Source organism: Cydia fagiglandana, chromosome 21, assembly GCF_963556715.1.
Source record: "Cydia fagiglandana chromosome 21, ilCydFagi1.1, whole genome shotgun sequence".
NCBI classification, from domain to species: domain Eukaryota; kingdom Metazoa; phylum Arthropoda; class Insecta; order Lepidoptera; family Tortricidae; genus Cydia; species Cydia fagiglandana.
In genome coordinates this window covers 14,290,905-14,305,274 of record NC_085952.1, presented here as the reverse complement: position 1 = coordinate 14,305,274, position 14,370 = coordinate 14,290,905, and the positions used below count along the sequence as shown (strand labels likewise).

General features: G+C 37.6%; 1 protein-coding gene across 1 annotated transcript in view; it reads left to right on the top strand.

Annotated features, from left to right (window-relative positions):
- Positions 1 to 14,370, top strand: part of LOC134674984 (uncharacterized) — a 79,230-nt gene that overhangs the window by 50,340 nt on the left and 14,520 nt on the right. The window contains exon 3 of the mRNA XM_063533129.1: positions 14,221 to 14,278. Coding sequence (XP_063389199.1) covers positions 14,221 to 14,278 — 58 coding nt within the window. The remainder of the gene's footprint in view (positions 1 to 14,220; positions 14,279 to 14,370) is intronic.

The window sequence follows — 14,370 nt, the reverse complement described above, 5'->3', positions numbered from 1 at the left end:
AATGTTGCAAAGAAATATTTTATTTTAAAATATTCTATTCAGACATTAATCTAAATAGTACAGATGTAGTATAGTCAGTCAATCAGTACATGTAAGGTAAGGATGGTAGAGGAGACCGAGGTGAGTTGTGACAGAGGAGAGTTGTGACATTGTTGATTTTTTGGAATCTATTAATTAAAAACAAGGTCGCAATAGCGCGCGTTTGTTGGTTCAAGTTACGAGCTAACACACGCACACTGTTGCGAGCTCGCTAACAGTCATTAGATTCCAAAAAATCGACAATGTCACAACTCACCTCTGTCAAGACTCACCTCGGTCTCCCCTAGGCAGGTCTCGACGCGGTCTCAGTATATGACTGTCATCTTGAAACTTAACTCTTAAGTAATTGTCAATAGAGGTGACAGCAGGGTGTCATCTATTGGGCATTAGCATGTCGAGCACTAGTACGTTAACCTGAGTATTGCCATCCGCGAGAGGCATGAAATAACTTCGCTCGTATTTATAACTTGTGTGCAAACATGCCCGGAATGCTCGACAGTGTATTATTTCTGCTTCGATAAATCAGTTTTTTCAGACCGATTTCAATAAAAACCGGTGTTCCGTGTCGTACACTGGCGTGCACCAAATTGCTCAGTTGATGTTTATCTGTGTTGGTTTACGTTTTTTTATAGTTAGGTTATTGTTGATAATGATGGGGGTTTGATAGTTTTAATGGCGACTAATGCATCTAAAACTAGGTGTTGTATGCAGTTTTTATGTATCAAATATACTTTTACAGTACATAATGTCCTATTTTCTAAAGTGCACTTTTCGTGCGTATGTCAAAAGTTTAAAGGGCCATGTGTACTATAAAACGTTGTACGATACATGTGCGAATAGGTAATTCGCAACTCGTGCCGATTTCCTCTTTCCCGCGCTTGTATCGTAAATAACTATTTTTTTAATTACGTCCCGTTGAAGCGAATAATGTACCTACCTTGTTCAATCTAATAATCTTACGACCTTGGAAAAAGCGTGATCTCATTTTAAAGGCTGGCAACGCACTTGTAGCCCTCTGATGCGATGGTAATTACTTACCATTAGGCGATGAGTCTGCTCGTTTGCTTATATACAGGTTGGCTGAAAAATACCTGTATTCCCATTGCCAGGGAGGTTTTGGGATTATACTGAGCAACTTTTATTATGGGACCAACACCGAAATCACGAAAAAATAATTTACCCTTCCATAGAAAATGGAGCAGCCAAAATGTATGAAAAGCCAATTTTTTTTTCGTGATTGGTCCCATAGTAAAATTCGTTCTGTATAATCCCAAAACCTCCCTGGCAACGGGAATGAAGTTACTTTTAGCCACATATAAAAAAAAAACCGGACAAGTGCGAGTCGGACTCGCGCAAGAAGGGTTCCGTACCAAAATGAAAAAAAAAACGGAAAACAATGCAAAAAAAAAACGGTCACCCATCCAAATACTGACCACGCCCGACGTTGCTTAACTTTGGTCAAAAATCACGTTTGTTGTATGGGAGCCCCATTTAAATCTTTATTTTATTCTGTTTTTAGTATTTGTTGTTATAGCGGCAACAGAAATACATCATCTGTGAAAATTTCAACTGTCTAGCTATCACGGTTCGTGAGATACAGCCTGGTGACAGACAGACGGACGGACGGACGGACGGACAGCGAAGTCTTAGTAATAGGGTCCCGTTTTACCTTTTTGGTACGGAACCCTAAAAACGTTTAGCAAAATGACTACTGTTGCTGCTGTGTCTATAAGTAATATGTACCTAATACTCGTAAAGTTTCCTTGATTTTTCAGTACCAAATGATACATTTAGTTCTATTTGAATTATTAAATTCTACCTACAATGGAAACTAATCGCGTATTTAACTTTTTAGTTCCGACGTTTAAGTCCCGTTGTACAATTTAATAATGTGCAAAAATCGAGAAAGTTCAAATCAGTGTCTATTTGAATTGCTTCGTCGTTTCTTACCTTGTTAAAATCTTTAGCAGCAAATACCTAAAATTTTACAGGTATTCATAAAGAATATAGCATTTCGTAATCAAAAGATATCGATCAACAAAATGAACAATAATAAGTTTATGGCAAAAATTTCATTTTTGGTACAAGTTTTTATCGCACACTGTACTTTTTTTTCCACAGACAACTAATTTCATCTCATCGAGACAATTCTAAGAACACCACAAGCACAATTAAGATTTGATTACACACAGACAGACAGACAGACAGACAGACAGACAATGGTCAGGTGAAACTAAATAAAAGCTTGTAAAAACTTTTCGCAATCATACTCAACGTGATATTTTAATTTACTTTTCACCACACAAGCTCGGAAAAGCTTACTTTGCACTTCAAAAACTATCAGCAAAGTTGTATTTTATTCACTTGTGAGGCAAAGTAATCAAATGCAAATTTTGAGTTGTTTTCTTATGTTTTTTAGGGTTCCGTACCCAAAGGGTAAAACGGGACCCTATTAAAGTTAAGACTTCGCTGTCCGTCCGTCTGTCATCAGGCTGTATCTCACTAACCGTGATAGCTAGACAGTTGAAATTTTCACCGATGATGTATTTCTGTTGCCGCTATAACAACAAATACTAAACACAGAATAAAATAAAGATTTAAATGGGGCTCCCATACAACAAACGTGATTTTTGACCAAAGTTAAGCAACGTCGGGAGTGGTCAGTACTTGGATGGGTGACCGTTTTCTTTTTGCATTTTTTTCCGTTTCCGCCTCGTACTTGCCCGGTTTTTTAATATTTATTTTGGGATGATAAATATTTAATAACTAATCTAAACATTCATGGATTTTATTTGGTGTGATGTTTCACATTTAATATTTATTTCGGGTTGGTGTGGTGAAAAATTTTATGTTTCACTCGGGGGCAGCTTTTGTTTAACCCTCGTGATTTGAAACCCTCGCAACGCCCAAGATTCCATTTTTTCGAACCACGAGAATAGCGAGCAATTTTGGAATCTTTCGCACGCTCGGGTATCATATTAGCACGAACGGTTTAATAACAGCTTTGCCCCCTTGTGAAACAAATAACTATTTCATCACACTCGCTCAGTAAATGTGGAATTGCACGCAGATTTAGCGGGAGTTATAGAAAAAGCGTTCTCCCTAGGGAGTTATGAAGTTTCTAGTGCCATAATTGACAGTTTTTTGTCTTTATACTTAATTTTTGTATCCCAAGTGTGATGAAAAACATTGTGTGTAACTCGGGGCGTAATAATATTGCAAACTGGAGTCTATAAATCGCTCCGGCAAGCCGTCGCGATTTAACTTACTCTCGTTTTCAATATTCAACTTACGCCCCATGTTGCACAATGTATTACATCGACCTACATACATTTTATTTGACCGTAAAAATTTAGATAAGTAGGTAGGCAAGTACTCACTGCTGTCAAAATTTATCTCTCCATAAACCGTCATGGCACCCGCGGGTCCCTTTTCTGTTAACTCTTGAGTTACATGCCTGAAGGGACCTTAAGAATGTTTATAGGTGTGGAATACTTTATTTTCTGCCTTAGATAGTAAAGACATATTCACGAAAAATGGGTTCAAAGAGGTTAAAGTGATTTTTTAAGAAATATGAGCTTTTTTTGCAGATAGAAAGCTTTATTTCAGCCCTAGAGCAGTTTAAAAGGTGGATGAGATACTTTAATGTATTCGGCTCGATTCGGGAAATGAATTAGAGACTCACTAGATATGAAATAGTAAAGGTACGTGACGTTCCACTGTAAAAGGTACCTTATGGCGGCTGGCGCCGCGATTTGGGAAATGAATTAGAGATTAACTAGATATGAAATAGTGAAGATATGTGGCGTTCCATGAAAATAGGTACCTTACGGCGGCCGGCGCTTACGTCGCATAGGGCCGCAATAATATTGGAGCGGCGTAAATAATAGCGTAAGCGCCAACCGCCATAAGGCACCTTTACCCGTGGGACATCACATATATTTACTATATCGTATCTAGCTAATCTCTAATTCATTTCCCGAATCGCGCCGTTTGTCTTAAAACATTTTTATAGTTGATATTAAACTTTCGTGAGACAGATTTTCAACTGTTTAGTGGACAACGGTTTTACTCACTTGAATTTTTGAAACATGAAACATTTTTGAAACACTTGAAACATGTCGCCAATAGCGACTAAAAATTCAAGTGAGTGAAACCGTTGTCGTCTTAAAGGGACTGATTAACAGTCCGCCGGACGGTATTCGCCTGTCAGTTAGAACAAAATTTTGACAGTTCCGAACAACTGACAGGCCGATACCGTCCGGCAGACTGTTAATCAGTCGGCCACTTAACATTTTTATAGTGTAATATAAAGGAATTGGACATTCGAGGCATATGGACATTCCAGGAATTGGACATTCGAGGCATATGGACATTCCAGGAATTGGACATTCGAGGCCAGAATGAAAAAAGTCCTGGCCTAAAAATTTTAATGGTATCGTTTGCAAGAGATTTCAGATTAATACAAAATTTATTTAGCTATGGCCTAGTTTTGAAATGAACTTATAGTGGAAAACATCTATGTAGGCTCTCATGGATACAAAAACGAATTTTTAAATCTCTTATTATTTTGTCAAGATCACGTCATTAGGAACCGAATCAAGATACGATCCTTTCAATCATAACATAACAGAGGGTCTACCGCGAACACCGAAATCTGCGGGCAATTTTCTCGGTCACCGTAATTTAGTCTTCATCATCATCATCATCATCTCAGCCATAAGACGTCCACTGCTGAACATAGGCCTCCCCCTTGCAGTAATTTAGTCTTAACTGGAGAAAAAGAGAAAGATGCCCGCAATTAGCGCTAATTGTTCGCGGTAGGCCCTCAGTACTCATTATCTTGTCAACAACACAACACGACTGATAAACAAACAAACAAATATTCTCTATTGACAACCAACACGCCAAAAATCATACATTTAAATTGATTGCCGGCCCTAAAGAAAATGAATAGAAAACAAAGCCAGTTATCATAAACATATCCAATATCCATACCCTAGTAATAGAATCACAACAATATTATATCGCATAGAGGGTTCGATAGGCGACAAGTTTCGAAGATAGTTACCCGCTGTTACCAGCTGCTGAAAGACAATATCGACGTGCGGTGATTATCGATAGTTTTCTTTACGAGTGAGTGTTTTCGTATATGAAAAATACTCACTGTTAGAAAAGACAGTCAGATAACATCTAATAGGGAAACTTCCCTAAGTATTAAAAAAATAAATCACAACAATAAGGAAATAAAGCACCAGACAAATATCAGAAAAACCAATTTCTATTTAACAAATCCGAAAGAACTATAAAATGTTGGTAACTTAACCGTGACGCCAGTGTTCTGTATTTCAAGGAGATTTCCTAGTGGCTAATCGTTTTGACAGTTCGAAACAAGAAACTGATTTGACTAAGCAGTCAACTACCCTATTATAATTTGCTTCCATTTCATTTATCCTCTATTTACTTGGGATGTATCTTTTCGGTAAAGTTTCTTGTGCGAGGAAATAGTTGACCGTCAGTTATATTCTCCCCGCTACTAAAAGTCAAGGTGTGAGTTGGTAGGTACTGTGAGTTCAAGCCGGCATGCTTGCCTGCCTCATATAGGCCTTATAATTCTTATTCGGAGAAATTATATGATTTTATACAAAAAAAAAATTCTTAATTACTCGTAATGTATGTTAATTATAAGATGTAATAATGTTTTGAAAAGATGAGTCCCGCCGAGTTTGTTGCTGGTCCCATATTGGGATACGAGGAGGGTAATTGAGGGGGGATTTAAATCTTCTCGGGGCAGAGGTGTACGGCTGGAGCCGGTAAAGGTTTATTTGACGTTCATAAGCGCATTGTAATATGCCTACTTGAATAAACTATTTTTTATCTTTTATCTTTATCTAAAAAGTGTAAATACTTCCAAATTAATAGTTAAATTTTTCAAAAAAGTAAGTTACTATTTACAACTGCGTTTTCCACCCAAATTGCCCTAGCCGTTTTACTCTGTAGCCCACTCCCTCCATTACCCTAACGACATCCCTAATGTATTCAAATTGTGGACCAAACTCGAGATACGTTTGCTGAACGCTGACACCATCAATTAGTGTAAGTAATTGCCCAAGTCTCCCCTGAAGAAGTGTGCTTGAGGTCAGAGGGATTAATTGATGATCTACGCATTAAGTAATGTGGAGTAAAACAGAAAAACCGGTAAATAAAAGTACTTTCATTTCAATTTATTTATTTAAAAGAGAATAATAGCCCAGGATGGTTAGTAACAACAAAAGCAGAAAGCGACAAACACACTCAAAATACCACATAATGTACTTTGTACATAATAATATTTTATTACAAATGATCACAAATAACTTTTCAGATACCCATATTAACTAATATTATAGAACTTGATACATTTCCTAAGAACTTACAATTTTATTGAGAATTAGGGACCAAAAATATGTCAAAGAGAGAACAATGTTAAAATTAAGAACCGATGAATAAAGTAACTTTTTAACGACTCACCGAAACGAAAGCTAAAGAACTTCGCTAACAGACTCCAACGAAACTTCCAGGCCAATTCGAACTCGCACCTAACATCAAAGCTATTATATTTGAATCATAATTATTGTAATCATATGAATTAGCTGACTTTCGTGCGTTCATTTCACTTGGTCTTGTACCTACTTACCTTCTTGTATTAGTACGAGCGAGACGTCCGTGCGAATGCCAGCTAACAATATTTAATCCAATATTATTATGATATCAGGTGCTCGCATTGATCGCAGAACCGATGGGCGATAGGGCAGAAAGGTTCTCGAGTGGCGACCACGTACCGGAAGACGCATCGTGGGAAGGCCCCAGACTAGATGGACCGAACGATCTGGTTAAAGTCACGGGAAACCGTAGGTTGAGGGCTTGAGGGCAGCGAATGACCGTACGCTGTGGAGATTCTTGGGGGAGGCCCTTGTCCAGCGGTGGACGTATTTCAGCTGAGATGATGATGATGATTAGGTGCACGTTCGAATTGGCCGGTTCAAATTGGATGGTCACGCCGGCAATTTAAAACATTTTTAAAGTCCATGAACTTTTAATTTTTTTAGAAATGAGAGTAGAGCAGTGAATTATTTGGTTTTTTGTATCCGCTGACCTAATTATGATATCAATCCATTATATAATGGATACGTGATTTGAATTGCATCTGTCATCCCGATACATAATAATTAGAGCTTTGTACAAAAATTTATTCAATTAGCACTTATTGCGATCATATAGGACTTGCAATTCGATTGATTCGTTTTTTTCGGAGACCGTTTGCCGTATTTAAAATTTTAAACTGCTTCAACTGTTACTGAGACTAATGACTTACTTGACTTAAGATCCTATGTCCCCTAAATGGGGCAGAGCAGAGGGCGTCCACAGTGACTCTCCATGTAGATCGATCTTGAGCTTCTCGCTTCATTTCGCTCCAAGACTTCCCGATCTTCTTCGCCTCGTCCAACACCGTATGCCGCCAGGTTTGTTTGGGACGGCCACGCTTTCTGTTTCCTTGGGGGAAAAAAAACTGAGACTAATACCTACTGTGAATAAGTAAAAGCGGCATATTTTATCTTTTATTTAAGGGGGTATATTAGGGGGTTGAGATGAGTAAGCTGATTTTTTTTCCATCAGCGTTTGTCATTATTATTTTATTTGGACCTTCTGGTTACCGTATTAAAATGGTCTAAATAGTAGCATTTCTAGGTGCAAAATAAAATACAGAAAATATTTTAAGAATAAGCTCAAATAGTGAAGTATTTTATACACCTGCAGTAGCACCGCAAGGTACCAAAATACTTAGCCTAAAGAATTTCAAGTTAAAGTCCATTTTTTGGCCGAACCCACACTGCAGCTATTTTACTGTATATTCAGGAATTACAGTTGTTAAACACTGCACTGAAACAGTTGGAGTTTCGTGAAATATTTGCTTTCAGGGTAAATATTTGCTAATTAATTCTATGCTGAAATATTCTCAGATGTTCATGATTAAATAGTTTTCAGGCTGTATTGTAAAGTAAGATTAAATAAAACTTAACGCTCAAGTGGGCGGTTTGAAAAACGTAAATTATCAGAGATAATAAGTATAAATTTTGTATGATATAAAAGTCTAAATAGTTAATTTACGAAGATTTTTGACCACCGGCCTGGCCCTGTCCGTAGTTACTCTGACTAACGGCTCGATTCGGGAAATGAATTAGAGATTCACTGAAATAGTAAAGATATGTGACGTTCCACGGCAAAAGGTACCTTATGGCGGCTGGTGCCGCGATTCCGGAAATGAATTAGAGATTCACTAGATATGAAATAGTAAAGATATGTGACGTTCCACGGCAAAAGGTACCTTATGGTTATCGTATCTAGTTAATCTCTAATTAATTTCCCGAATCGCGCCGTATGAAATCGACGGTCCTGGGTTCCGACTCGGGTAGGGCCATTTATTTATCTCATGAGCTCAGATATGTATTTGCTTCCGAGTTATGGTTGCTTTCTTTGTATTTAAGTATTTGTACATCATATAATATATCGTTGTCTAACAAATCACCAAAACACCAGCCTTCTTGAGCTTACTTTGGGGCTTCGTCAGTTTCTGTACGGGACGTCTTAGAATTATAATAAAAATCCTATGCGATGATATTTCATTAAGTATCAGATTGAACGTTACTAAAATCATACCCCCTTTTATGCATTTCATGCATTCTATCAATTAAATATCTTTTACATGGAAGAAAACAAGCTTTAAAGAAAATAAATGGAAATTATTTTTAAATATTAAAGTCAAAGTCAAAGTCAAAAATACTTTATTCATGTAGGCCTAGTAACAAGCACTTATGAACGTTTTACATAATAATATATTATCTTAAGCTAATTATCAGAGCAATTTATTGAAGTTAATATTATTCCATAGTAATATTGGATTATTATACAGATCAAATTTAATACTAAGAATTTCACAAAAAGATCGTCAAACATAAAAAAAAATTGTATAAAAAATACTAGTCTAGAATGTTTCTAGAATAAAATCTAAATGTCAATAACAAATGTCAATAAAACTTAACAAAGAAATACATACATTGAATTATCTATTTCGAGTCACCATTAATCCCACGTTGTTTTATCACTCATGTAGTCTTGTGTGGTATAATAAGCTTTAGAAATAAGTTTACGCTTTACATAATTTTTAAATTTATTAATTGATAATTCAGTAATATGGTTTGGAAGTTTATTATAAAATCTTACACAATTACCCATGAATGATTTTTTAATTTTATGGAGCCGTGTGAAGGGCACTGCGAGCTTATGTTTATTTCTAGTATTAATATTATGAATGTCACAATTTTTCCTAAAATTAACAATATTTTTATGTACATACAGAATATTCTCATAAATATATTGACAGTGCACTGTCATTATGTCAATTTCCTTGAATTTATCTCTAAGTGAGTCTCTATGGTTCAATTTATATATTGCTCGAATAGCCCGCTTCTGCAGAACAAAAATGGTATTTATCTCTGAAGCACCGCCCCACAGTAAAATACCATATGCCATAATGCTATGGAAGTAACTAAAATATACTAATCGAGCTGTTTTCACATCAGTTAACTGACGGATTTTGCTCACTGCAAAAGCTGCAGAACTCAGTCTACTCGAAAGAGTAGCAATATGGGGACCCCACTGAAGTTTAGAATCTAAAGTTATACCAAGAAAAACTGTACTATCAACTAATTCCAATTCCTCATCCTTCACAATGACACTTGTTTGCACATGCCTTACGTTACTACTAGTGACAAACTGAATACATTTAGTCTTTTTCTCATTTAACAATAAATTATTAACATTGAACCAATTTACTACCTTTGAAATAGCATCGTTTACATCATTGTACGCTTGTTGCTGTCGTTTGACTTTGAAAATAAGTGAGGTGTCGTCTGCAAACAATACTATGTCATGGTGGGTCTTTACAAGGAATGGCAAGTCATTTATGTAGATAAGGAACAGAAAAGGCCCCAATATTGACCCCTGTGGTACACCCATAGAGACCAATGACCCCGGTGATCGCTGTCCACTCACATCGACCCTTTGTATTCTACCATTTAAGTAGGACTTAAGTAAATTCAGTGCCGATCCTCTAACTCCATAATAGTGTAGTTTCCTGATCAATGTTTCATGACAAACGCAGTCGAATGCCTTAGACAAATCACAGAAGACACCTAAAGCATCTCGTGACTCCTCCCAGGCATCGAAAATATGCTTAATTAGCTCAACACCAGCATCGGTTGTTGAGCGACCCCGTGTGAAACCAAACTGCTTATTATGCATTAAATTATTGCCGTTAAAATGTCGTACTAATTGTGAAAGAACTAATTTTTCAAAAATCTTGCTGAATGTTGGTAGCACAGATATCGGTCTAAAGTTAGTGGGGTCAGAGCTGCTACCAGATTTAAACAAAGGAGTTATTTTACTATGTTTCATTAAATCAGGAAACTCGCCGCAATCGACACTGTTGTTAAATATAACTACCAAGTCAGGCGCTACAATTTCTACTAAGGATTTGACAGCATGGACAGAGACTCCCCAGAGGTCATTCGTTTTTTTGACATTAATTGATTTAAACGCCTTTATTACATCTGAGGTACAAACATGTTCAAAATGAAGGTCTCTACAACACTCTGGAGCGTTATCTTTTAATAATGTAACAGCAGATGAGGGTGATGAATTTAAATCCTTAGTTGTGGATACTGGTACCTCGGTGAAAAATTTTTCAAATTCAGTAGCTACTTCTAAATTGGAATCTATAATTTTGTGATCAATATTTAGTTTCAGTTCTTTCATTGTGTGTTTCGAGCGACCAGTCTCCACATTAATAACTTTCCAAGTTGCTTTAATAATGTCCGGACTATTTTTAATTTTCTGACTTAGATAATTCCGCTTAGCTATATGACAATCTATTTTAAACTTCTTCGAATATTCCTTGACATGTTCTTTAAATTCATCACTCGTATTAAACCGCCGTTCCTCATACAAAGCATACAGTTCACGTCTCCGTTGATGTAAGTCCGCAGTAGCCCACTCACTAAAAACAGATGCACCACTAACTACGACCGATTTTGAAGTAAATATCGCGTTATAATGTTCCATAAAAGTGTGAAAGAATGAATTATACATACTATTAGGACTCATATCGGAAGACAAAAAGGGTAGCGCCTGAACTAGACTTTGCTTCATTCTTTCCACGCGGTCCGAGGTTACTGGTACAAAAGTAATTTGTTTTCTCAATGTATTTTTCCTTAAGGCCTCAAATACCATTAATTGGCCTAAGTGGTCTGATTCTAAATTGCTGATAACTTTTTTAGTAATAGGAAAAATATCACTGAAAATATTATCTATACAGGTGGCACTAGTAGCAGTCACTCTAGTAGGCTCCATAAACATGTGGTTGAGATGAAACGATTTGAAAAGATTCAACAATCTACAAGACATTGTTGAATGTTCCAAAATATTTATATTAAAGTCGCCGCATATAAGTAATTTCTTACTAGAAGGTGATAGTTTAAGTAGGACAGATTCCATTGTTCTTTCAAATATTTCACAATTACTTAATGGCGGCCTATACACACAGACAACAATAAATTGCTCCAATTCTACTGCACTTAGTTCTATAGTCCGTTCAACAGACATGGATACAATGTCCTTACGTTCCTTAGATTTTAACTGACTATTTAAAATAATTAATGACCCACCATGTATGGAACTAAGTCTGGTGAACGAACTTCCCACCTGGTGATTATTAAATTGAGGCATTAATTCATTATTATTTAACCAGTGTTCAGTAACGCATAAAATATCAATATTGAAATTTATGTCCGTAACCCACATTTAAAACCTACAATTTGAATTTTATGAATAAATATCAAATTTTAAAGGCAGCCGAGAGTAAAATAAGTTCATTTTTTTGAAACTCCACTATCACAACGTCGGGAATAATGCAATTTCGTAGTTTTTCTTCATTAAAAAGCAAATTAATTTTAATTTCTGTTTTGCCTCACATTCTAGTCGAGATCGTGGACGCCAGTGTAAAGTGAGCTCTAGATACGAAACTACACACAATAATAAAATAGACAAGAGTGATAGAGAGCATGGTATAATAATCTACTCCGCCTGGTACTCTCTTCCCGTCTTTTCGTGGTCACGTCACTGACACAAGCCTACGTAATCATGCGACAGCGCTATATGATAATATGCGATAGCGCTATATAAAGTGGCTTGTGTCACTCTGGGAAGAGAAGACCATGTTTTATTAGACTATGATTGAGAGGCAGAAACCGAACATTCGACTGTAGTGTTTCATGGTAGCCCATGTGATTGGCCTAGTGACGCCCTCTACGCAGAGTTTTGTGTAACAGCGGTTTCGCACTACGTCCGATCCGAATCCGAATTACGCACTAGATCCGATCTCCGTCATCCGATTTCTTTCCATCATTCAACGTGTGCGGTGCGTAACTTACCATAGAAATAGTTCTACGGCTACTACGGACCATATTTTCACGGGTTCGGATCGGATTCGGATCGGACGTAGTGCGAAACCGCTCTTATATTCTCTATTATGTTGGTTTTTCAGAGCGCTACTCGCTCGCGCTTGTCAAGCATTGTAATAAGCCCCTGAGCTTAGTGTGGTTTGCTTTAGTTAATTATGATAAAGCGGACGTGTCAATTTTGGATGTTTGCGGCCATCATTTTAAAAACTGTATATTTCACCCCTACTAAAAAGGGGTGGTAAATATTTATTTATTTGTTATGAATTTAATCTGACCAACATCGATGCGGACGCTACCCATAGAACAAATGCAGCCTGGCTAAAATGGAGAACCCTTACAGGTGTGCTGTGTGATGCCAAAATGCCGATTCGGCTGAAGGGCAAAGTCTACAAAACGGCAGTAAGACCAGCCATGATGTATGGTAGCGAGTGTTGGGCCGTCAAAAAGCAGCATGAACAAAAGATGCACACGACTGAAATGAGAATGCTAAGGTGGGCAGCCGGAGTAACAAGATTGGACAGAGTGCGGAATGAATATATCCGAGGTTCTTTTAAAGTTGCTCCCATAGTGGATAAGATGGTGGAAAGTCGTATGCGATGGTACGGCCATGTAATGCGACGGGACGAAAACAACGCTGTAAAGAAGGCCCTGGCTATCCCGGATAAAAAGAGAGGTAGAGGGCGACCGCCCGCCACGTGGTGGACAACCGTTGCTAACGATTTAGAACGAGCTCAACTGGACAAGCAGACAACCCAAGACCGACTGTCTTGGCGCCGTAAAACGAGGAGGGCCGACCCCAAATAAAGGGATAAGGCACGGCAGAAGAAGAAGAAGATGAATTTAATCTGAATTTATTTGTCAGCAGCAACATCGCTGGATGAAAAAACTGAACAAGTGTGAGTCGGACTCGCCCACCGAGGGTTCCGTACTTTTTAGTATTTGTTGTTATAGCGGCAACAGAAATACATCATCTGTGAAAATTTCAACTGTCTATCTCGGTTCGTGAGATACAGCCTGGTGACAGACGGACGGACGGACAGCGGAGTCTTAGTAATAGGGTCCCGTTTTACCCTTTGGGTACGGAACCCTAAAAATGTCAATTTGATCGCTGACAGATTATATCCATAACAAATCCAGCCGGCGTATTATGGATAGCTTTATTCATCTTTATCCACATGATAAAATAACTGTCACTTTTAAACACCGTGGGATAGTGACGGACACCGTTTTATCACGCTGTCACGTAGACAAGAATGACCATCCTATCCGTACAGATCAAATCTCTAACCTGCTTTAGACCTGACCGATTTCGGCCACAGCGACTGTGTGCTCTGGAGTAGGCAATTTTTAATTCGCGTTATTAGAGTGTAGCTGATCCACTCCCTGGAGCGCCCTTAGGTGGCTCACGTACAGTCAGCAGCAGAAGTTGCTAAGCGGGCGAGGTGTTCAAAATGATCTTGACGCGACTTTATTGTTAAGAGAATAAGAGCGTGTCAAGGTAATTTTGAACACTTCACCCGCTTAGCGACTTCTGCTGCTGACGTCCCTTTATTCTTACTAAATACTCGAATACCTACTTAATATGGGTAAGACTCCTAATTTGTAAAATTTTTGCTTGTTTCAGAAATATGTGAGCGAGTTGACAGTGGTCCGGGACTGTGTTCCTACTTGCAGTGAAAAAGGTAAATATTTTCTTTTCTTTTCACCACACCAGCTCGGAAAAGCTTACTTTGCACTTCAAAAACCGATAGCAAAGTTGCATTTTATTCACATA